The sequence below is a fragment of the Rhamphochromis sp. 'chilingali' genome, assembly GCF_963969265.1.
Source record: "Rhamphochromis sp. 'chilingali' genome assembly, chromosome: 13".
Lineage (NCBI taxonomy): Eukaryota > Metazoa > Chordata > Actinopteri > Cichliformes > Cichlidae > Rhamphochromis > Rhamphochromis sp. 'chilingali'.
Window position 1 is genome coordinate 33,443,361 of NC_137940.1, and position 25,932 is coordinate 33,469,292.

A 25,932-nucleotide genomic window follows, 5' to 3' on the forward strand; every position below is an offset into this window, starting at 1 on the left:
TCTCTTGTCCAATTTCAGTGAGTCTGGATGAATTGTAGCCTCAGTTTTGTGTTTTTAGCTAACAGGATTGGCACCCAGTGTGCTCTTCTGCTGTTACTTTTGCCTTCCTCTCAGCTAGAAGCAGTCTGGCCATTCTCTTCATAACTCTGATATCAACAAGCATTTCCACCCAGAGGACTGCTGCTCACTGGATATTTTCTCTCTTCTGTGAACACTGGGCTTGTTATGTGAGAAAATCCCAGTAGAGCAGCAGTTTCTGAAATACTCCAACCAGCCTGTCCATCACCAACATCTATGCCACGTTCAAATTCACTTAATCACCTTTCTTCCGCTCGACGCTCAGTTTGACCATGTGTATGTCCATAATTTCACAGAGTTGCTGCCATGTAATAAAGTGGCCAGTGAGTATGTTTCAATATAATGTTAATGCTTATGTCTGCTAAATTACTCCCCCTGACCCATAATGTAATGTCCATTATTTAACGTATTTATATCCCAGAAAATGTATTTGTCTGGGATATAAATATGTCCTACATTTTAATAGATTGTTGTGGCCTGAAAATTCACAGACACTGAAGTTGGTATGATCCCCCTGCAAGACAGTCTTTAGTTTTTTGTGTCAGTCAAAGTGAATTAATAAACAAGTTGATGGTCTGGGAAAGAATTCACTTGCATATTTGTCATAAGATTATGTTGACTTCTCGTTGATCACCTGAGGCTGATAATAGGATTAAATCAGATTTAACAGTTTTCTTGTGGAAATGAGAGTTTGGTTCAGTGGTGTTGCTACCTGACTCGAGTAGGAGAATGAAAAAATTAATGTTACACTGGCCATAATCTCCCTTGTGTGACCTGGACCAGAATAATCCTGTCATGTACAATTTTCATCTAGTAACGTCGGGTTTGTTTCGTTCTTTTAATTAGAACTGAAAACAAAAGCATTTCCCATTTTTAAAGATCTGAATTGGCCTAATTCTTTAAGACCGTACCAGTTATTATATCAAACATGTAGACCCCGCTAAACATTCCCCGCTAGGAATGAAATAAATAAATGCTGTCTGCACGTTAACAAGGTATTTTAATCCAGTGAATTTATAACCGTAATTATTTTCATACACCTCACACTTCACTAACGCGATTTCCCTTAGAGGATTAACCCATTTAAACCGCATGAATCATCTTTTACTCAGGTTTTGCTTCAAAGAAAATGTGCTGCTGGTATCAGAAACAAATTTAGAGCTCACATTTACACAGTTTCAGTCTAATTTTAAGTTATACACAAAGACTGATATAACCTTTATTAAAATATTTTATTTGGAACAATTCACATTTGCATAATTTCAAGTTTCCACTGACAGCTGTGCCGGCAGCGGTTTGACACATTTAGGCAATTTTAAATTGTGACATATTTTGTTTTCACAATAGTTGAAAAAAAGTTAACTCTAACAGAGTATAAACCATACAGAAACTCTCAAAGTGAAAACATTTTTTGAAAAACAATTATTAAATCATGCAGAGTGAAATTCAACCTGTAAATATAACGTATAGGCCACTTTCTTCTCTTGAGGTCAACAATAAAAGTTAAGTTGGCTCCCACAAAGAATGTTTTCCAGTACACACCAGTCACAATTCATTAACCTGACATGTGAAGGTATACAAAAGCAGTTCACAATACAAAATATTCACAGTACTTTTGAAGTAAAAATTATATACGTATGAAAAGGCTGCGAAACATGTGGTCTCAAACATTTTAAGGCACTTTAAGATGATTAATAAATAACTGGATACTTTAAAAACTTCAGCACAGGTAAAAACAGGCGGTCACCGATCAGCTGGTGGAGCCGGTCACTTTTTGCAGAACAGCAGCACTCTCATTCAGTGAAAACTCACTGGGGAGAAATTCTCTCAACAGAAATGACAGGAGCATCTGTTACGGGAGTGGAGACGTGAGAAAGAACAAAGATTTACGTGCAACATACAGTGAAAAGTGAGAATTTGATACAAAAAATGAGGTGTGCTGAAAAAGGAAGTTTGGATACTCACGTAAACCAGGGTTTTGTTTTCCTCTCTGTCCTGGAAAAGATTGAACACAGACTCCATGTCCGTCTTCTTCAGGAACAAAACATTTGAATCTATGGCAAAGACAAAAAAAACAAAAAAAACTTTAGATGGATTATTAAGTGCCAAATCAACTGCTGCACTGCAAAGAGGTGTTGTTACATTTGGCATTGATGAGGTTATGCGCTCGATCCCTGGTCTCGTCCTTCTCCTCATCGGTACGAGGAGGATGAGGCGTTGGTGGAGGAGACTCTGGCCACAGTTTGCTGCGCAGGTTGTCGATGTACGAAGCCATCTGCGCCTGTGTTGGGTTCACCTTTCTTAGGAACGAGTTCACTTTCCTGGAGAAAAATATGCAAAACTCATGAGTCATTCATAGACCGGGATATAACAATGTTCGACCCGTGGGAGCGCGCTGGTGCCACTTACTTTTTCAGAATGGGCATAAAAGGTTTCAGAACAGTGTCGAAGATATTTATGAGGAAGGAGTTTCCTGTAAGGGAAATAAGAGTGTTAGTGTCATCTTAGAGTAGCACTATGTTGCATGTTTTTAGCTTGTCTTAACTTTACTTATTTCAGGAAAACAAAAAAAAAGGGCCAGTATTATTTGCCCCCCTGCTGCTGTGCAGAGACAGGCTTTACCTTTGTAATTCTCAGTGCTTATAAAGTCAAGTTAAAAATGAAGGTTATCTTCCAATTAACACACAGTATGAAAAACTTCTTCAAAGATTTGAGCTGTCATTTGAGAAAGCACTGTGCCAAAAACAAAAGAAATCAGTTTGGACTTGAGAAAAAGAATTGTTGATGCTCACAAAGCAGGGGATGGATATACAAAGTTATCACAGCATTTCCACATGTCAAGAACTGGTGCGAGAAGTATCATCAAGAAACTCAATAAGCCACACAATAAAGAACAAACCTGCCAGAGATGGGAAGAGTGTGGAAAGGAAACTAGTGAGCGATGTGACTAAAGAACAACTGTCATGACTTGGCCAATATGGGAACTGTAGGCTTAAAGAAGACCAAGGTTTTTGCAGGAGAAACAACTTCAAGCCAGACTAAAGTAAGCTTAAGGACAACCTGGAGAAAGATTATCTATACTGGAAGTTTGTCCTGTAGACAGATGAAGTGAAACTAGAGCTATTTGAACAAACAGATGCTGCTTATGTTTGGAGAAACACAGCAGAGGTGTACAATCCGAAGAACACAGAACCCACAGTGAAACAGTGGTGGGAGTATAACGGTGCCTGAATGCTGAAACTGGGAATCTGGTCAAGGTGGAAGGAATCGTAAAGAAGGATGGATATGTGAATAATTCTGACAGAAAACCTCAAGCAGTCAGCAGCAAAACTGGGTGTGGGTTATTGCTTTGTCTTCCAACATGACAGTAACCAGTCGTGTCCCATTAAATTGGATGACTAAAAGATCATCAAATCTGGAAGAACTAAAGAGATGAAGAAGAATGGGCTGCGACTGCTCAGGAGACGCATGCAAGACTTGTTGAAAACGGTAAACGACGGCAGGCTGTCCAACAAAACCAATCACAACTGACTGTTGCATCAGTGGGGTTAATCATTTGGCCCCTGGTAGTTTGTCTTTTATGAAATAATTTTATTTCTGTGTGCAAAGTAAAAATAATGTAATCATCTAAAATAAAACTTTGATGTTTACCTGTGCTAAAAACATTCCTCGCTCTGTTTAACACCTCTTGGGGAATACTGTCATAGGTGGGCTAATAATTCTGTTCATCTGCACATCAAGCTGTAGCTGCACGTCTGCATAACATGAGGTACAACACCACTGTAAAGCCCAGAGGCAAATCTCCAATTTGTAGGTTTAAGCTATAAAAATAAAATTGGCTTGTTAACTCTCTCAAAGTGCCAAATTATAAAAAAGATACAATGTAATCCAATTTAAGTGTCAAAACATATCAAATAGAATAGATGTTCTGAACTACCACAGCTTTTATCATAAAGAATATAAACAGACATTTCAAGGCTGCACTTTTGTCTAAGACTTCTTTTGTGACCTGCACGATTTTAATCTGCACCGTCGAAGCAAAAAGGTTTTTATTTTGGCAGAAAATCTTTTGAGAACATAATGCGGCTGCCAGCTGTCAGCCCTTCATTGTGTGAGAGAGTGTGAATACACCACTCTTGGGCTTTTAAAAACAAGCCATGCTCTCACCTTAAAATACCACGTGACAGTTCACACAGACCAAATACTCACTACAAAGGATTAACTTTCTCAGGCAAGTTTCAAGTCTCTACAGGTTAATTTTGTTCTTGTACTGAAATGAACCAAAGCAGCTGTTTGCCTAGTCTTCAAAGGAATGCATTAATAAATATAAAAAGCTACAATGTGCTTTAAAAATGTTGAGTGAAGTATACATGACAGTACAAAGTGGCTTTAAACATTAAAACAAACCGGATATTTCTTTCAGCAGATCAAATATGGCTTTGGTCGCCTCCGGCTGTTCCCTGTTGACTTGGTTCTTTAGAGCCTGGGAGTTGTCCCCTCTCTGCAGTGTAGCCTGTGCCTCCTTTCCTTTCGCCTTGTACAGTCCTCCGGACCTAAAACACGTTTTCTCCCTTTTATTGGACCTCGCACTGAAGTGAAGCCACGACGAGCCCTCTGGACCCTCCCGCTGCAAGCCCAAGTCGGGCACATCTTCCGCACTGCCGTTTTTTGTTGAGGCCAGAGACTCGTGTGATCTATATCGGCCAAATCCTTTGAAGAGTGTTTTAAAGTGAGAGGTTAAGGGATTATCAGAATCCTCGTTTTTTTCTTGGGAGCCATTTTCATTTGAGGACTTTGAGTCAACAGAAGGCTGTGGATTAATGTCAGTCTCCTCAGGCAGTTCTAAAGGGGAATCGTACTGGGAGATAATAATAGATGGAAGAGTTTGACTGGGGACATCAGAGGCACTGTGGTTCTCCAAAGACTGAGCTGTTGATTCTAGTTGCAGAGATGACATTGTGTTTTCATCTGGGGCTCCGGGCTGCATGCTCGAGTTCTGCAAAGTAAACAAAACAATCTCTTTGTGAAGGCTGTCCCTGAGGCACTGGCCTTTCTGACTGTACTCCACGACAGAGCTGAGACTAAATGAATCCATACGTTTGCTCACTAAGAAATATTTAAAGGGGAATTACATCACGTCTACATGATGTTTCTTGTTACATGAAATGCTGTACATCATTTCTGCAGCTCTAGAAGAAGTCTACAACATTTTCTCAGTTTGACCTTTAGACAGATGCTACCAACATGCATTTGCAGGCTATCAAGTTGAATTATGTGAACCAGCAGACCAAAATTCAACTTCACTATGGGTGTATGTGCACTAGCTATGGGTACCACTGTGCATCACTACTTCCCTACTGACCTGCTTTACCTTCCCCAAAAGATCCTCCCAATAAGCATTCTGCAGATAATTCCCACACTTAGAATGACCAAAGTTTACAACGCTGTCACTGGGTTTTGGGTCATATTGAACAAAACAAAGTCAGTTTATATAGTTTAAGTCCTCAAGGTTTTCTAGTCCTTTAGAAATCTTTTCACAACTACAGGTATTGCCCCCTGATGGCCATTAAAAAGAATGCAGGTTTAAGGTTCTTCCACGTTGCTTTGAGGGACTTCTTTTCACACCTTGAAGCTATACCACATTTTACCCGTCGGTAGTCAATTCCCATCTTTTCAAAAGGTTTTACATTTTTAAAACTGCATAGCATTTTTGTTTTCCTCTTTTGTGACAACTATACTGGGAATTTATTTCCAATTCGCTCCATAAAAGTGGAGAAGCTGAAGCCTACACCAGCTGTCATAGGACAAGAGGCAGAGCCCAGCCTGGGCAGTCTCCATTCTATTACAGGGGTCAGAGAGACAACCAACCATTCAAGTGGATTTTATAGTCCAGCAGATGTAGCACGTTCACTGTCCACTAGCTGGGGATGGCCCGTCTGCCTACAAATAGCTCTGTTGCCAGATAGACACTGTACAGTGTGTGGTACAACCGGCCCGTGGATCACGGTTGCTTGTGCTGTTGTTCGTCAGTCAGCCAGCGTTGATGAGGCAAAATTATAAACACACAAAGAACTGAAGTGAAACTGTGTGGTAAACTGTCCACAGCAGGCAGTGGCTGTGCTTTTTATGCCAAATCTTTTGGTCTTCAATCTGGAGTTGTGCTTCACACCTACAGTCAATAACACCGGCCCTGTGGGAGTAAGCTGGTGTAGCTGCAGAAAACCCATGCAAGCCTTTTAGTTTAATTCATTTTAAATTATGGCAGTGGCTACTGATCTCTACCCACTGCCAATTTCCAAATGTGGTAATATAATTATAATTTATAAACCAACTGTACACGAGCAATAACGGCACCTGTAGATATCAGAGCAAATATCACCATCTATAAATGTCCATCTGATGTTCAATGAAAAGGAAAGCTAATATTGCAAAGAAATCAAAAGGATGTTTTTAAAGTTGTTAAGATGGTATTTTTTTCTTCCACACTTTCTCTTGGAGCCAGAGGTTACAACCATTAGCACCACTTTCTTATAACAAAAAGTAAAAAAAAAAAAAAAAAAAAGCAGCTAAAAATCAATAAAAACTGTTCTTAACTGTTTCTAAAGCTTCCCATCGTATCAGATTTAACTTCTGTTTTGAGTTTGCAATTTAGAAATTAATTTAAATATCCTTAAAAAGACAGAAGGTAGAAATGAATAGTTTCGCACTACAAGAGAGACGCCGATTCTGGTTATTGTTTTATTGATTCTAAAATAAATTTGTCTAAATAAATGTTGAACGCAGCAGCACTACAGTAAGTCCAACAGAAGCAGTCATACAATCAGACAAGTTATACATAGGCCAAGAGTTTATCAAAATGATCCAAATTACTTTTTTTTTGGAAACGGTGGTCACCTTTGCTTAAAATAATCTCTTTGCACAGGAAATCAGTGTGTGCATCTGTGTCTACAACTGAAATCAGGTCAATATTAACCAGGAAGTCACTCTGAGCGACGTTTACAGCTGACAGTTTGAGTAATCATTTTTTCTTTTGCTTTCTCCGAAATATAAGTGTCTAATGGCAGGTTTAGACTACCCCAAATTTTTGTTTAGTTAGTTGGTCATATACCTCTCATCCCATGACAGCTGGGCTGAAGATCACCAGGGCACAATCAATCAGGTGTGCCCAGAAACTGATGTGGCATACTCCACAAGTCTGTCTGCTTCTGTGCTCTTATCCCATCTGACAGTTTTTCAACATTACGAGATTTCAGAAACCTCGATGAAATCATTCTTAATATTACCAGAACTAAAAGCAAAACTCCGTTACCTTGGAAACACTCTAAAATGACTAGTTGATTACAAGTGGCAGTGAAACATTACCTCATCTTCTTCGTAGCTGGGAGTGAGGAAGTAAGCCAAGCCGCTGAGCAGGCCCCAAACGCCTCCATGTTTCTCCTCATTCAGGAGTTTGTCAAGCGGGCAGAGGAACTGAAATACTGGTTGAGTGTGGCCGATCAGATTATCGGAAACCAGTTCCTGGGAAGGAAAATGACACATTGTTAAGACATGACACACTTTAAGTGTTTATCTATCAACATATCCGAGCCTTGTGATCTCTCTCACTTGCAGGAAGTGCTCCACTGATACTCTTGCTTCTTCTTTAACTTTATCGTTGACCTCCATCTCCTCCAGCACCAAGACCCCAGGTAGGCTGGTGGAGTCCTGGATAAAGACAAGGGAAAAAAAACCATAATTAAAAGCCTAAAGCTGACCTAAGAGACCTTAATCAGTTTTTACAGTTGAAGGCTTAGAACTGTAACAGGTGGTCATCAAAGCGCTGTGTTCACCTGTGAACTCCTCGTACGTGATGAGGATTTGTGCAAGCTCAGGCATCTGAAGTTTCTTATCTTTAGCACGTTATGATGTTGCCTAGTAACTACCTAACAACGTGCTAAACAACTCACCTGTAGCATCTATGCACCTTAGAAAAGCATCCGTATCATTTTGATATCAGTATAACATTTCATTTACATCCACAAAGCTTCAGTTATATGATGTTGGAATCACCTCTGACTAATGATAATAATTAAAATAATAGTGTAGAATGGGCAAATACTAGTCAATATAACTGAAAACATTTCTCAATGTTTCATGCTGACATTTCGGCTGCTGGGAACGCCTCGTAATGAATACAGACTGAAAAAGCGCGTGTGGCATTTCAAAATAATAGGTCACTCATTTAATTCTTAGGAAATGCAGTCTCACTATACTGCTACCAAGAAGTTAATACATGCACTGTTGTTCACACCAGCTCCACCTCAACTCTTGAGTCAATGCTTCCCTGAATGTAAATGAAAATGCCAAAATTATCAAGTCTTTCATGAGATAACACTAATGTTACATTTACAATGTAAAGATGAAATATAATTAAAACATAAGAGCATGGTGTGCTTATTTTGTATTTTATTTCTCTTTTTATTTTTATGTGACGAAGACCTTTTTATTGCCTATGCACACCGCAGCGGTGGCACTCCTAGCATCCTAACCTGTAGAAACCACCAGCAAAGTCTGTCTACACTATTCTATGTCCACATATACACAGAGTCAGAATCCATCCTATGTAAACAAAAAAAAAAAAAAAAGTGCATTTTAAAGCTGATCTGAATTTAACATGAGGCTTCACTGACATCTTCCCAAGTTGCACTGTTTTTGGTACAAGACTGAAACTTTTCTAAACCAGCATAGGGAGAAAGGACGACTTAAAATGGGTAGAAGTTTTATTTGGAATGAAAACTTGTCCTTTAGACATTTGATTTGAGGACATAGCTTGCCTTCTCATCGCTCACTGACAAGCACTTTTTAAAAACCAAGTGACAGACACTAATTGAAAAGGTGATTGACGTCCCCTCACTTCTGTATCATTATCTCGTTTGCTTGCATGCAACTTGGACATGATCATCCATCCACCTTAAATCCACCACAGTGCCTACACAAGGAGACACAGATTCTCTCACAGTCACATCTAGTCAAATCACCATGTCTTTGGACTGTGGGAGGAAGCTCAAATATCCAGAGGAAAACCACGCAGGCACATGGGAGGATTGCACCAGGAACATTCTTGCTCTGAAGTGACGGTGCTAAACATTGCTTCACAGTGCCTCCCTGCATGCGAAGTCAATGACTCAGATAATCATTCAATTCACAGAGGATCAAGCCAATAATTGATTTCATTCAACAAGACTCTCCGTAGCTCCCCAAACACAGTTCAGCTTAGTGAAAGGAAGGGAAATAAATCCAGTGACAAGTAAATCTAGGTAAGGTAACTTTATTTATACCCATACGCAAGGTAAATTTGCTTTACAGAAAAATGATAGCATTTGGCATCCCTTCAAAAACAGACATACCTAATAAATATAAACCTCACTGTAGCACATATATAGTAATTTAACGTTTCGAATCAAAAACTGTTCTTATTTAATTCAGTAACAGCAACAGGGACAAAGCTGTTTTTATAACACTTTGTCCTGAGGAAAGAAGCTGAAATTCACCCCGTAGAGGATGGGAACCATTTTTAAGGATTTATAAAGCCTGTTTAGAGTACAGGGAGGCTAAACAAGACTGTGGCTCACCTATCAGACGACTGGACCATCTCACTATCCGATTCAGTGAGTTTTTCTCTGTGACAGAGGTCTGACCAACCCATGCCACCAAACAAAGGATAAAACAGACTCAACAAAAGAACGATAAAACGAAGCTAAAAAATTTTTGGCCAATGTGGAAATGAGCACGTTTCCTGAGGCAGTGAAGGTGCTGGTGACCCTTTTTACAAACTGTTTTGCAATTCTGATCAAAATTCAGTTTTTCATTGATTATGGTGCCAAGATATTTATATGCTTGTACTTGCTCTATTTTCTAACCTTTAATTAAAGTGACTCCGTACCCATTTTGTTGTTTCCTAAAATCAATAACCATATCTTTTGTTTTAGATACGTTCAACTGGAGATAAGACTCCTCACACCACTGAACAAAGTCATCAATGGCTGGACCGTGGTTAGTTTCACCCTCTTTCAGTAAGCTGACAATAACAGAGTCCTCTGCATATTTAATGACGGCCCTGTTTTCATATCTGCTCTGACACACGTTTGTATAGAGAATGAATGATAAGGGTGATAAGACGCACCCTTGAGGAGATCCTGTGGAGGAGAACACTGAGTCCGACAGATCCCCATTTATTCTCACTCTTTGTGACCTGTCAGTTAAAAAATAAAATCCAGCCCACCAGGTTTTTCTTGATTTCAAATGGTTCTAAAAGTCTAAGTGTAGTGTGTCATTTTTACCACTTTTAGGAGGACCAAAAAAGTAGTTGTGGTTGTGATTTTCCTTCTTCCTCAGTTAATGGCTTTAACATAATGACAGGGAGGAATGAAATTCAGCTAATACTTTATTCTATTTATGATAACTACACATTGAGCAATTCGTTACATAAATCTGTTTAACTGCTTCTTAGTACAAATATCTAATCGGCCAATCACATGGCAGTCGATGCACGTAGACATAGTCAAGACAATCTGCTGTAGTTCAAACCGAGGATCAGAATGAGAAAGAAAGGCAATTTAACAGTCTTTGAATTTGGAATTTGTCAGTTTTTTGGTGACAGATGGGCTGATCTGAATATTTCAGACACTGCTGCTCTCCTGTGAATTTTCCCACAACCATCTCTAGTGTTCAAAGGAAAAAGAAAATATCCACTCAGCATCAGCTCTCTGGGTGAAAATGTCTTGATGATGCCAGTGGCCAAAGGAGAATGGCCAGACTGTTTGAGTTTATAGGAACGTAAAGTTACAACCAAGGCATGCAGAGTAGCATCTCTGAACAAGCAACATGCAGATAAACTACAGCAGCAGAAGACCACACTGGGTTTCAATCATTTCTGCTAAGGGAACTCGGGCTACAATTCCCGCAGCCCCACCAAAAAAGGAAAACAGCGACTGGGAAAGCACTGCCTGCTCTTATGAGTCCTTTTCTGCTGCAACTTCTGGATGGCATGGATCCATCCTTACCTTGAATCAACGGTTCAGGCTAGTGGTGCTGCTGTAATGGTGCTGAGATGCACTTTACACATAATCGTCTGATAGTACACCACATTACAAAGCTCAAATCATCTCAAACTGGTTTAGTGTAGCTTGCCATCACCAGTGTGTGAATGTGTGTGTGAATGGGTGGATGACTGGATGTGTAAAGCGCTTTGGGGTCCTTAGGGACAAGTAAAGCGCTATACAAATACAGGCCATTTATAGTGAACACAACAATGGCCTCCACAATCTCCAGATGTCAATCCAGTATGGGCACCCTTCGGATGTGGTGGAATGGAAGATTGACATGATTAATGTGCACCCAACCGCAGGAACTGTGTGATGCCATCGTGTCAGTGTGGACCAAAACCTTTGATTTTTGGGGTTTTCTCTGTAAAATTGTAGCGTCTTGTACCTTACAATATAACTGTGCAAATCAGAAGTCAACAAACCAGTTTAAGGGAGAAAACTGGGAACAAAGATACAACAAAACAGAACTTTCATTTGTCCTTTTACCTGCCATCTGTTGCTGAAGTGTACAATATCCATGTAGCTCTTCTTGATGTCCCATTGGAGGTTCTCAGGACTGTCTTTTTCCTCCAGGTGAACAGTGAAGATTAGCTTCTCATCCTCCCAGTCAGCCTACAATGTAGTAAACTACTGTTAAAAAAAAAAAAAAAATCCAGCTCAAAACTTTAACATGTCACCCAAGGACATTGTGCTTGCTATTACAAGGCCTCTGCAGACAGATAACAAGCCTCCAGGACTTTCCACACTGTCACTGATATTTATAACTCACATTCGGGATGCTGACAGCCCAGCGGCCAACGCGCCACATCTCATATGACAGCTTGAATTCGATCATGTCCTCCTGAACGGCTGTCAGGTAGTCCTCCAGATCACCATCTTCCTAATTTCGTATGGCCAAAAGCAGTAATGAATCTGTTATGTCTGGCAAATTATTGTCTTCATTTTATAACACTGCATTATATGAAGCAGCCTTACCCCGTCAGAGTCTTCCTCCTCCTGGCTGCGAATGGAGCCCTCCCTGCTGCTGACATTGTCATCGCTGGACAAGTCTCCCCTGTAGGCTGTGATCTTCAGCAACCGCTCCTGCTCCATCTTTTTCATCTTCTTTTTCTTGGCTTTCTTTAACTTTATCTTGTGCACAAACTTTGACCATCCTTCCTTTAACTTGTTGCCTAAAATAGAAAAGAAAAAAGCCCAAAACACATACATTACATTGCGAGAGAGACATCTTTATTTTCACTCACATTTATACTCAAATTATGTCCCCCTCTCGAATATGCATTTGTATACAATAACGAACTCTCGATAATGAACACCACTTTGGCTGAAAAACAGGAATACACTTGCATTGTGAGGAAGTGTAGCAACAGTGGGTGGTGAGACAATGTGAGAGAAAAAGTAGTCTCAAAACAGCACGTGCTCAGTTAGGCATGACAGCAGGCAAGCATGATCAGCCTTTCAATTTTATGATCTATGTGACAGCATAACAATTAATAAAAATCACATCAGACTGAAATAAATGTCAGAGATTATAACAGGTGAGTGTTTCTGATGCAACCATTGGAGAAGATTTGTATATTTATCATATCACAAGGTTCATTATCCTGACATAATCCATTCTTATTAAGACATTACTGTTGGATTGATCAGAGTTGCATGAAGACATGGCAGGAATTATTTGGCATTCTGCTTGAGGTTTGTGTAATTAGCCTTCTGGACACACAAGCAAGATAAACAGGGGACTAATTCTGCACTGAAAGGGAGGCTGGTAAAGGAAATCAACATGTCACATAGCTCGCAACACATTCATCAAACAGTTGTACTACAAGACATTGCACAAGCGCGGTCATCTAGCCTCAGAACACCCACCACCCACTCCATCTGCCTTCTCCCTCAAGTTTAAAATGTTTTCTTGCTGGTAAAAGGATAAAACTAGAAACCGCATGTACCATTTCCCACAGTTTCACAGAGCTTTGGATTGAATAAGCTGCTACAATTCGATCACTAAACACACCTTTCCCTTTACCCTTGGTCCTGGTGCCGTCTGAATTCCCTGTGCCGTGCGAGCTCCTGCGGGGGGAGAGAAGAAAAAAAAAAAGCCACCAAACAAATCCAGGTCAATTCCAATTTCAGACGCAGAAGGTGGCAGTTACGGTCATTGGTTTGAGGCTCACTACGGTTCAGTCAAGTCAGCGGGGTGCAAAAGATGACAGCCACTCACACATCACTATCTCCCCCCTCGCCTTTGCTCTCCTGTGAAGCCAGAGAGGCTTTTTCAGTGTCTGATCCATAGAGCTCCTCCACTGAGTTTTTGGATGTCACGATGGCAAGCTGGCTCACCACTAGCTGGTTCAGATTGTCGGGGTCAGACAGCCATGCAACCAAATGTCCCAATCCTGAGAAAACAGCCAACATTAATACACGGTCCTGTTTGAATCACTAATATTGCTATTTGATCAGTAATTGTAGCTCCAACAGTTAAATGACTGGCTAAATGTACTGGGAAATGCACTCATTTTTTGGTGAGAAGCCCGAAATCCCTGCGATATGCCTGAATAAATAACACTTAACAGTGGCCTCCTGGTTAGTTGTTAGTTTAGTGTAATCCTGCAAGGTTGTGTTACCTACGCCTCATAGCTCTTGAGGTGGCTGGCAAGTTGCTGCCAGGAAAACTGAGTTGATGGGCAGCATCCTCAACTGTTTAAAAACCTCTAAATTCAGCCTTGAGTTATGGCGGCTCGAGTCAGATTGCATTTTTTGCTAAGCAGGTCCCACAAGAGTAGCAACTGTCACAGCCTGTTGGCGACTCTCCAGTTAGCTTTGCAGCATCGCAGTAACCTAGGACTCCCACGCAGGCGTTTAAGACAAAACATTCACCGTTTAACACTGCACTTAAACTGCTTTGCAAATTACATGCAACTTGACTTTTTAGGGGTTTTGTTCCAACCGCTGTATGAGTTTGTTGTATTCATTCAAAGGTTTTTTGCTGTTATGTAGCCTCGATTAAAAGGCTTTTTCATTTAAAATATAAATTTGCCTTTTCTCATTATGAAAGCTTGTAAGACAAAAACAAATCATTTATATGTTAATTAATCTGCTTTTGTGGTTTGAACACCCTTCAGTTTGTGTTTTGATGGGGAGCTACCACTGAGTTACCCACAAAGCCTAAAAACCTGGATTATCAGTAAACAAACTAAATCAGCCAACTTTTGAGAGCATGTAAGGAATTAAAAAGCGTACCCCCCCCCCCACACACACACACACACCCACTCAGTTTCCACTTGGAAGTGTTGAAATCTAGATTTCTATCCATCTATTTCCTTAACTACTCGTTCAATTTATGGTAGTATGGGGTGCTAGAAAATAGAGGGCTACAGTCTTTTCTGTTAGTTTCCTTTTCATATGAAAGAGTGCCTGACACCCACCCTCTACTTGTCCAGTTTACTCATTTTTATTATTATTTATTTATTTATTATTATTTTTTTAACTAAAGACACTGCACAGCATGCCAAAATATGTTGCCAAATTTGAATTCTTTGAGAATCACCTTGTTGTTGCTGTCAAACTGTGTTGTCTTTGGGGTTTTTCATAAATTCAGCAAAAGAAATGGGAACAAATGACGAGTTTTTGTCACATGCTGTTAGCAACAAAGTCCCTGAAAGCACAATTCAAAATGGGTTCTTTGCAAAGTTGCCTGTTCATACAACACTGGTTCATCCCTTGAGTTAGGTCTTTGGAATGGAGCTTTAACCAGACTATCAGTAAAACAAGAAAAGTAATGACCCAACTGATCAGCAACCTGATTATTCTAGTTACCAAATACTGTAGGTGTATTTCTCAGAGGTAATTCTGGTGGTACTTTACTTAAGCATGTATGTATTGCACGTGCAAGCGTTGAGGTTTGGTGATAATCCAAAGGAGAAGCAGTAACAAAGCCACTTGCACCTTCAAAATAGCCAGCAGAAAAGCAGCGCTAGACACACCCCTGATATTTATGCATACAGACCCTACAATCCCCATAAAAGAAGCACGTGTCATGCACACTTCGGATTTTACACATATTATGCAAGATACAACATGCTGGTTCCAGCTTTATATTTAAGACAGTGCTCGCATAAAACTTGCAATAAGAGAAAATTAAAGCATTTCCTCAAAATATTAAGTGTTTAAAGGTGTCACATCAACTCCTCTGGGAAATGAATAACTGGAATTGATAAAACAAACCATATTGCTAGAGTAAATGAGTATTCAGAATTTTTACTGCAACACTGAAGCTACAAATAACATTGCCAACTACTCCAAATCTTTTAGTTACAGATCTATGAGCAGTTGCCAGAAATTAGCACTTTCTAACCACCAAACAGCACAGCTGTAAAAATCACTTATTGTCACTGAACAACATGCGTAATTGCAAAAACCTACCCCACAGCAAGTCTCTCTCCGGATGAAGCATTTCATCTGTTACTATAAAAATGACAAAACCCTGAGGGGGGGATTGGCAGATCACTGCAGAAGGAGCCTTCTTTTTATGTAACCTAAGATTCATGTCTAAGCTCTACAATGCCACTGACAATAAGGGATTACACACAACTCGCACTCCTCAAAGAATTCATGTGAGGCTTAGTCCTTATATAAGACTGTTGCTGCAGAGATGATTTAATGCTTCCTTACCCTTTAAGGCAATGATCTCATTTAAGGCACAGCGGTTGACTTCTTGGCCCCAGAGAGATTTGGGGAAAAGGTTACATACCAGAGCATCAGAGAGCTCTCGGAGAACTGCAATCTCCTTTGCTCTGGACCTAAACAAGAGCTGTCTGAAAGAGAAAGCAAAAGAACAAGAACAGCAACTATGAGTAAGTGCTCAGTGTTTATCGCCACAAGTGCGTGATCATAATCTTAATTCTGATGTGGCACACTACTCTTAAAACTATGTGCCTTAGGAAAAATGCATAATCGCAAGGTACAGTAAAAAGTAAATTATTCATAGGTGATAAAAAACACTGGAGGTATTTATAGAGTTCTCAAATGTTACTGAGTGCAAAGAAGCAACAGCATGAATTCTGAATCCTATTAAATAAAAGAAAGTGTAAAGCTTCACCTGTCAGACTGCTTCGCGTTATGCAAGTGCTGGGTCAAAATCCGAATGGAGCCCACGACTGCGTGGGAGACATCAAAGTCTTTGGCCCTTTCAATGATGCGGTCGATTACAAAGTCGAATTCCCTGCTGAGAACCTGGTGCAGGGGCTGCTGCTCGCACGACTCGGGGACGGTGTACCAAGGCAGGACGAGCTGAGCGTAGGCGCATTCAAACACTGCGAGGACAGCAGGCACACAGCAAGTCAGTCACAAAGGAAAGTTACATTCACACTGTGCTCCCATGCTCACCTCCTGAGCATCAAATTCAACAACTGCGCTGACTTTTAAGCTTTTTTTTTTTTTTTTTTTTTTAAAGAAAAATTCAAGCTCCCACTTCTGAAGTCCAGAATTATTTATATAAATCTTGGCACACATTTCCGCGACGAGATTTTGAAGACCAGGCCATCTGGAGTTCAGCTACTCAGCTGCGAATTCACTGAGCAGGTTTTTTGCTGTTGTTTTCTTGATATTAGCACAACTTCAGTTTTATTTCACAGATACGCTGAGAAACATCAAATACAATGTTAATGTGGGGCTGTTACAGTTTCTCATTTAATTTGCAGGGATATTTGAGAATTATTAATATTTAGCAATTAACTGGCCACTTCATTAGTTACACCCTGCTAGTACTCCTTTTGCATTATGAACAGCCATATTTCTTTTTTGCACAGATTCCACAACTTGCTGAAACAGTCCTCAGAGATTTTAATCGTATTGACATGATAGCATCACACCACAGCTGCAAATTTGTCTGCCTTACATCTATGATGTGAAGCTACCATCAGAAGATGGGCACACTGTGATCATAAAAGGGTGGACATCGTTAGCAACTATACTCAGATAAGCCGTAGCATTTCAACAATACTCAGTTGGTACTAAGAGCGCTAAAATGTGCCAAGAAAATATCCCCTACACAATTACATCGTCAACACCACCCAGAACTGTTGATACTCGGCAGGATGAATCCACGCTTTCATGTTGTTTACTCCAAACTCTGACTCGAACTTCTCCTCTGACCTCTAGCATCAACAAAGCATTTTAAGCCCAGGGAACCGCTGCTCACTGGATATTTTCTTTTTTAAGTCCATTTTCTGTAAACGAGAACCAGAACGAGAGCTGTGAAAACCCCAGTAAATGCGCAGTTTGCGAAATACTCAGACCAACTCATGTAGCACCAAAACCTTATGTCACATTCAACGAAATTTAAAGTCACCTTTCTTCCCATTCCTCATGCCTACTTCAAATGTCACCAGGTCACCTTGATTTGTATGCATTGCTAAATATACAGAGTTGCTGCCATGCGATTTGGCCAATTAGATTTTTGAATTAGGGGCAGCTAAACGGGTGCACCAATCAAACTTCCAGGTGGGTGCATATTTAATGTACAAGACACCTGCAAACTATCTGGCATTTTTCTATTTTGTTTGTATAAAAATGAAACAAGATTTATGCAAAATTAAAAAGTGTTCTTATTAAATATTCTAGAGTGACTTTAGATATGTTTGTGGTGCCCAATAGATACAGACATAAGCTCCAAATGGTAGACAGCATATTCATTTGTATCATTATAAAAACAGGAAGAAGAAAAAGAAGCTATATTATCTTTTTACTTTGTCACAGGTTTGCAGATCTCTGCAGGAAGAGGAAAAACTGTTTAAAAACCTCATATGGTCTGGGCTTACCACAAACCAATTACCAGTGCTCAAAAGCGCATAAATAAACACAAAGCTTTATGAAAACCTCCATCTTATTTCCTGCTTAACAGCCACAGTGATGTGTAGCATACCCATCTGCTGTGGGTGTGCTGGTTAGCTTTTTCTTCCTTGAAATCCCTCCACATTCTGTGTAACAGGAGCTCCAGTTCCAGTCTGTGTCAACGCAAAACTGTTCTTTCCAACTATATCAAGTCAAAACAGAACTGAAAATCTGCTGAGACAGGCCCGACTTTGACCCCTCACTTTCGGTCCTCGTGTAAAGCACTGCTAACCTGCAATGACAGACACAGTCCCGTCCTCTACAGACAAATTACTCCACTGCAAAAGACATGCTTCACCTTGCTGCAAAGATCTCTTCACGTGTGGATACTGAGACTCCAGCGGCACAGCCAGGTCCGGTGTGTCTCCATCAATCAAGTCATCAACAACAGTTTCCTGGAAAACAGGAACACTGTGAATTAAAAGCCAGGGGCTATAAAATTGCAGCATTAAAGTGCAGGACTCTGGACACTTTCATTTTTAATGTACATTTTCAGAGTTCAGGTATGTGTGTAAACATGGGAGATGACCCACCTACGCTTTGGTGTGGTCTTTTGTTAAAATTATGAGTAAAACAAGCAACAACCCTCATTTCAACCCTCACCGGTGATTCATAGAAGGGTGATAAGGTGATACAAAATACCATCACGTGACTGTGAAACGCACCTCACGCTCACAATTGTAATTATTAACACTTCTACGGTGGTTTTGCAACTAGTTTTAACACAAACAACTGCGCAAACTACCTGAACTGGGTCGTCCTTCGCCTCTTCGTCCGTCTGTGTGCCGCTCTCTCGCCCGCTGACTGCAGACAGCAGCGGGGTGGAAATGCAAAGAAGAAAACATAAGTACTGAGTCAGTGTGCGTCCGCAGTCTGAGCAATACCAAACCAAGCCGAGGGTTATGGCGATGGAGAAGCGCCATAGATACATGTTCCTTCCTTAAAACAGGCTCTTTTTGCTCGTATCTGTCACTTCGAGCCTGACTGTGTTACATTCAGCCAGAGTAGGTTTGCTCGCCCACATCTTTTACACGGACAAGAAGCGACTGTTTCCTCTTAGCGCGAAGTCACACAGCGGAAAAAGCGAACTTTATTGAACTGCTTTAAAGCTGCGCTGTGATTGGCTGGGGGCAGGCCCCGAGTGCCGACTAGTTAATTGTATGAGGGTGCCATCTACAGGCGACACCTTTACCTGACAGCGAGAGTGGCACAATACGACTCTATTCAAAATTATCCGTAAGCACCAAAACACGAGTTATTTACGAATATGATACTTGATTGGTGATTCCCTCCTTTGTTCATTAACTCTAATCTTTCATTACCGTTTTTTGTTGTTGTTTTTTGGTTTTTTTGCTGGTTTATCTTAAATACTATTGCTTTGGCGAACCAACCAAAGCAGTGGACAGGCAGGGTGGAGGTCAGGGGTGATTTGTAACAGAAAGACAGCAGCAGGAGTGAAAGGGAAGATTTAGAAGATAGTAGTGAGACCTAGTATGATGTATGGTTTAAAGAAGGTGGCACTGATGAAAAGGGTGCTGAAGATGGAGCTTCCAGGCAGGAGGAAAATAGAGGGGTCTCAGAGAAGGTTTGTAAAAGGAGAGCATGCGGAGGGTTGGTGTGATAGAAGAGGGTGTTAGGGACAGGGTGAGGCGGAGGCAAATGATCCACTGTGGTGACCCCTAGAAGGAGCACCCGAAAGAAGAAGTTTTGCTGGTGGATCTTAAGCTGCAAATCACACAGTACCTGAAGTACTCAGATAAAGTACTGTGAACTTGTACTTCAGTAAATGTAAATAATATTCAGATGCCTAAAAAGTATTATTCTAACAACACAGAAATGTTTCATTAAAGGTTAAAGTCCTCCAAATTTCCACTTTTATCAAATTAATCATGTGGACCATTCCATCTCAAATCAGCAAACTCTGACAACATTTTCTGCTCTAGGATCTCTGAGTTGCATGAACATGTTATGGTCCAGTGTTTGAACATATATAATGAGAGCTGGAAAATTTTAGCTTCATAAAGCAAATACTTAAATATTTTTTCAAACATCGAAAGCTGAGCCAATGTTTGAACACTGAATGTTTTAAGATCTAAAGAACTGTTAAAGATAAAAGCTTGAAATTTTCACTGGTCTTTCATACAATCGACATGATTAAGAATCTGTCATTCAGGACAACATAAACAAAGATCGTGTATTCAGATGCATTAAAAATATCTGAATATTGGCCACTTAAAAGAAAAAGTCCAGCACTTCTGCAAAGTTCCATATTTGAACACACACTAATAAAACCAACTTCACATTGCAAAATACACAGTGACAAGTTCTGAATAGTATATTGTTATATGATGTATTTGTTCCAAATTAAACATTCAGGTTCAACCTTATTTTTAACTTATTATTTATTTATTTGGACAAGGAAAACAAGTCTATTCCTTCTGCTTCTTTTCCTCCTGCTCACATCCCAAGAAAAATTCTCTGAGCACTGCTTCATTATTTCAGACTGTGATACTGGCAAGGGCCAGTGAAAGGAAGAAAAGGATGTGGAGCTCATTAAACAGACAAAGAGTGAATGGGAGAGAAAGAAGATAGCAACAGGTGTGTGTGTTCATGAAAGCTTACATTAAATAGAGTATTATCGTTATTAAAAAACAAAACATGAAAGACTCTGGCTGCTTCATTTTCCATTAAATATAACGTTAGAGCTTTTAGCAAAGCTGTGTTGTGATGTTTCTTCTAAAGACCACAAGGTGGCGCAATCACTGCTCTTCAATTTATTTCTTTTTTATTTATTTATTTATTTATTTTTTGTCGTCAATAAAAATAAAATCTTAAAAATCCATGTCTGATGTCTGGCAGGACTTAAATTGTATAAATAAGCTAACAATTACAAAACGTGCTGGAAACCTTCAAAATAAAAGGTTTCCAGCACGTTTTGTAATAGTTAGCTTATTTACACATTTAGCACGCAAAAAGCACCCGCATAATGATCTTAACATAGTAACATTTAAATGTACCAGAATCGTTGTTGTATTAATATATATTAGAGCAAATATCATATGCGAGTCTTTGTTTTTACTGGGATCATGTGATAGATACGGTAGAAGAGACTGCCATGAGTGGAAAGCTCTGAGGTCATGACCCCGTGACGTAACTCGGTCTAACAGCCGAAATTACGCAACAGCCCGGCTGACAGAAGTTTCTCATCGCCCAGAGTAAAGGGTAGTAAAGGGTATCTTCAGTGATCCGTAGACCTGCATAGCGTAGTACGGGAATGTAACTATGTACTTTTACATAAGCACAGCATTGTACTCATTTTGTGTAAATATTACTTTTTTTTAACGACACCACATTTTTTCATAATAACATAATAACAGTAAAACACTAGTAATGAGACATTAAAGCCTCAGTTTTAGTAGTAAAACAGAGAGATAACACTCACGGGGTGAGTTTATGTTTATATTTGGTCATGTTATGCTTCAGGTAATGTTTTTTTTTTTATGTGGCTTTACATGTCATTAGTGTTTTTTCCCCTGTGGCAGTGCAACCTTTACTTAAGAAGCTATCGCCTACTCTCCATCATAAAAACTGCAAATGTCCGGGAGCAGCGTGTGTTTCTGTTTGTAATAAAGGTACTAAAAATAATGAGAAGAAGCTGCTTTCGGCTGCTCCCTTACTCATGAGGGGTTGCCACAGTGGGCAGCTCTGCGTGTTTGATTTGGCAGAGATTTTACTGTGGATGTCCTTTGTGTTTACTCCCAGGACTAAATCTTTCTTAGGCAAATGTATAAACCGCTACTCAAGTGGTTACTGGAGCCACTATGAAATAATATTGAGAAATAGTAATACAGTCCACCAGCAAAATTCATCTATTTTTATGACTGAGGAATTGAGTAAAGGACTCGTGTTACTTCAAGGAGCTGTGGCATATCTTAAGCCACGCAGACAGTGAGTAAAAGGTTGTGATCCCTGTTAAAGCTGTAATGGGACAGCTGTAACGTGAGGCCTACTGAATGAAGGATTAACTATGGGCTACCTGCTGAGAAGGGCCTTTCAGACCAGACTGGAGAAAACAGCATTAAAACTAATTTCTGTGGGTAAGAGGTCGGGTCCAAGTCGTTGTGAATCACTGAAAGCAAGATTAGTCCAGCTGAGTAAATCATGTAATCTGTTAGCCTCTTTTTAGCAGCACTGTGTCCTCCACTCAGGATCAATTTGGGTTAAGCGTCTAAGTCGTAGTCATTGTGTCTCATCAAGATTAATTTGATTAATTCTGTTTGTCATCTTGGAAGTAAGTGATTAAGTTTGAGGACATATCACTGGATCAAAGAGTGGAAAACACTAAAGGCACATTGCCAGTGACAGAATTAAACTTCTGATGAACTTTAAGAGCTGCACAGTGAGTCAAAGACCTTAATATTCTCATTCACCCATGGTAAGAGTAATTAAAGCAGTGACTTAAGACTCATGGAGGATTTCTGGGGCGCTAACAGTCCACAGCGGCTAGAGATTTTGAATACGCTGCACTGATCCAGAACCTGGGTTACAAAGATTTTTTTTTCCCCTCAGTTTCTTTTACTAGTAACATTTGTCAAATTTCCTCTAAAATGAAACTTTAAAAAAAAATGCATAAATGCAGAGATGATGTTCAGAGGGGGCAGCAGTTCTATCATGTCTGAATAAAGAGAGCAGATTAAAGTGGCCAAGTGTCCCCATGGTCTCATACCCAGCATGTGTCAGGATGCCACTGTTAGATCAAACTGTTTAAATATACACTTCTCTTGACTTTCAAACATTAAGCTAGGTTTGAATTTAATTAAACAGACAGAACCGAACCAAAGTTGAGTTAAACCAAAGAGCACAAAGTCTGCAGCTGACTTTTATAGAACGGCCTGCCCACCCTCGATTAGCTGGACCAGTAAGAACACTATGTCCTGTCCTACACAAGCGACAATCATGTGCCTCTTTACGCATGCCAGGATCATGTATCAGCAGGAATTTATGACACCCCCTTTAAATACACGTGGACACAAGCAGTGCACCCCAGTAGAAACCCTCTACATTGTCATTTATGTGTTTTAATAACCAGCCAGAATGCAGAAATCTCCTCCAATACACTTTCATTTCATCCCGAGATCCCTTCAGCGTGACAGTAAATAACTTGTGTGTCAAACTGGTAACTGGACAAATGGCTCAAGGTCGTAGTCGTCAGTCACACCAGTTGGGAGTCAGAAGAGGCTTGGCAGGAGATAAAAGTATATTTAGAAGGTTGGAATAATCCACCTTACAACAGGTAATCCTAGAGGAAGTCACCTGTGCAAATGTTCTTCGAAACTATTTTATAATTCTGTAAATGCACAGGAGACTGCTAAAGCTAATGACTTTCTGTGAATCATTTCGCTGTGAGCATGTCTCGGTTAAAATATCATCTGCGGGTCAACGTTCGCAGCTGATTTTGGCGCCCCCCCAACTGCAACCTGCAAGTCTAAGATTACATTTCTCACAAGAGGCAGCCAAATATCTTCCTCAGGAGGCGTGACTGAGGAGACGCGCAGCCGGGGATCTCAGTCACACTCTGTCGCGTACACTTTATACATGGCATTACACCTCAAAACCAGGCCAGAGATTCACTCTGTAGGTTGCCTTTATTTCTCGCTTACTGGCAAGGTTCCTGTGTTCAGGGAATGACATTCTGGTAAGGGGCAAAACAAAAAAGAAAATGAATGGGCCAAGAGAAGAGTGCATAACATATTCCCCCAGTACAACTAGTAGAAAATACTAGTTGGTCCCTATAAATATAGCTCGGCATTTAAGTCCTTCCAAATGTACAAGATATGTTACAGTTAAACTTCACAACATGAACAGTGAACATACAAAAACATCTTAGATGACTTTCTTAAGCTCATCATACAAGACGAGCACAAAGGCGCCACCCATGCCTCTCAGCACGTTAGACCAGGCTCCCTTGAAGAAGGCCTTGCTGCCCTCATCGCGTGCAATCTTCTTCCAGCAATCAATGGTGCCCGTGTACATGATGTCAGCTGAAGGGGAAGAGACAGAATCACACAGATGTTACAACCTCATTTAAATAGAACAGTGGGGGAAAAAAAGAAGAGGAAGTTATACTTTGATTTTGTTGGAGTTTTATTACCTCCTTTGCGTCCAGACTGCATCATCATACGACGACGGACAGTATCGAAGGGGTAGGACGTAAGACCAGCTACGGCAGTCACACTCTGAGCAATCATCCAGCTCACTATAATGTGCGTATTCTTAGGGTCAGGAAGCATGCCTGTAAGAGAAACATTAGCCGGTGAGATTACAAGGCTAAAAACTGCTATGTAAAAAGACATAAAGCTTTGTAATGTCTCTCAGCAAACACTCACCCTTTGCTGTGTCATAGATGCCAAAGTAAGCAGCTCTATAGATGATAATGCCCTGTACTGAAACGTTGAAGCCCTGGTACAGACCCCTAAGGCCATCGGACCTGAAGATCTTCACCAAGCAGTCTCCCAGACCTTTGAACTCACGCTCGTGGCCCCCTTTGCCGACATCAGCGGCGAGACGTGTTCTGGCGAAGTCGAGGGGGTAGACGAAACAGAGGGAGGTAGCTCCGGCGGCACCGCCAGATGCCAGGTTACCCGCAAAGTATCTCCAGAACTGTTTCCTCTTGTCCACGCCGTCGAGGAAAATCTTCTTGTACTTGTCCTTGAAAGCAAAGTTTAGGGCCTGAGTGGGGAAGTATCGGATGACATTGGCCAGATTTCCTCTCCAGAAAGAGAGGAAGCCCTGCTCTTTGGGGATACGAACGACACAGTCGATGATGCCCTTGTACTGCTTGTCGACCGCAATCTGTTTGCTGGCATGTTGCACCTGTAAACAAAGCAGAGACACCGCAGTGCATTAGAGGCAGCAACAAGTGAAGCTCGTCATATCCCGTTTCCTCTTCAAGCTTTCACCTGGTCACCTTCTGAGTTGTCCAAGCTGGGAGATTCCCGTTATTCTACTGAGTCGCACACATTTGCTTTCATGTGCAGGTGGACAGCCCTTTCATTCAACAGTTCACGGCCCCGCCCCCTGCCACTGCCACTGCTGAGGCCGGGCCCAATGCAGCAGTGAAGCGCCATGGCGCAAACCTTGCTGTGACCTTGGCTGTTTGATGTCAAGACAAACTAATGACCTGTCTTGACACGAGAATAACTTTAAACACCACAGTGGCAACAGACGGTCACATTCTCCTGTCACAATGCCGCTTTTCATGCGAGCATTCAGGCCGGTCTATTACATAACAAGTGTGGTGCGCCTCGATTATGCTCGCTCCTCATCTGTGCCTGCACCAATCTCTGACAGAGCCGCTTCGATTTACTATTTTTAGCCCAGTTTCTACTCCTGACGATGCAGCAGATTTCCATTACTATTAGATTTTAAACCATTTGCCACATGCATAAGCATCTTAATAATTTCCCCTCCAAACATAAGAAATAAGAAGAAAAGCTGCAAATGAGCAACAGCAGTAGTCAACACACGTATGTGACTGATGTCAATAATTACAGTGTCATTAGGTTTTCAGGTGTTTGCACAGGGATATATAAGCAGTTCACACTCACCTGGAGCAGAAGCTTCACTCTCTCGATGGGAGCTACAGCTGTTTTAGAGATGGCAGCGGCGATACCACCAGCCAAGAAGTCCTTGGCAAAGGAAATAGCTTGTTCACTCATCTTCAGTTGCTATCAGCCGCCGTCCAGCTACTCTGTTGGTGGGGTTGAAATGGCCGAATCCTATCTAGAAGTGAGGGGATTTAAGGAGGCTGTGCGCGAGAAAAAACGTGAACTTCGATTCTTTTCTGCGATTGGCCGGCTCTGGGAGTAGTGGGCGGGGC

The 25,932-nt window shown here is 40.8% G+C and overlaps 2 protein-coding genes across 3 annotated transcripts; both read right to left on the reverse strand.

The window, feature by feature from the left end:
• Positions 1–1,293: 1,293 nt before the first annotated feature.
• On the reverse strand, positions 1,294–19,141 carry LOC308409030 (uncharacterized protein). 2 transcript variants are annotated; one of them, XM_080901558.1, is made up of 16 exons: positions 18,799–19,141; positions 18,352–18,448; positions 16,261–16,474; positions 15,834–15,976; positions 13,384–13,558; positions 13,177–13,232; positions 12,138–12,334; positions 11,932–12,042; positions 11,649–11,774; positions 7,684–7,782; positions 7,441–7,596; positions 4,486–5,074; positions 2,488–2,551; positions 2,221–2,399; positions 2,044–2,132; positions 1,294–1,927 (listed from the first exon to the last, which is right to left on the reverse strand). In XM_080901558.1, the coding sequence occupies exons 1-16, from the start codon at positions 18,982–18,984 to the stop codon at positions 1,829–1,831; spliced, it is 2,580 nt and encodes an 859-aa protein (XP_080757684.1). In that variant the 5' UTR covers positions 18,985–19,141; the 3' UTR covers positions 1,294–1,828. The 2 variants fall into 2 exon arrangements, with proteins under 2 accessions (XP_080757684.1, XP_080757685.1); XM_080901559.1 differs by lacking the exon at positions 18,352–18,448 and having other exon boundaries at positions 18,799–18,927.
• Positions 19,142–21,499: 2,358 nt separating this feature from the next.
• slc25a5 (solute carrier family 25 member 5) lies at positions 21,500–25,838 on the reverse strand. Its single transcript, XM_080901775.1, has 4 exons — positions 25,661–25,838; positions 24,440–24,926; positions 24,205–24,345; positions 21,500–24,094 (listed from the first exon to the last, which is right to left on the reverse strand). Exons 1-4 carry the CDS (start codon positions 25,769–25,771, stop codon positions 23,937–23,939), a joined length of 897 nt encoding a protein of 298 aa, XP_080757901.1. The 5' UTR covers positions 25,772–25,838; the 3' UTR covers positions 21,500–23,936.
• Positions 25,839–25,932: the final 94 nt, after the last annotated feature.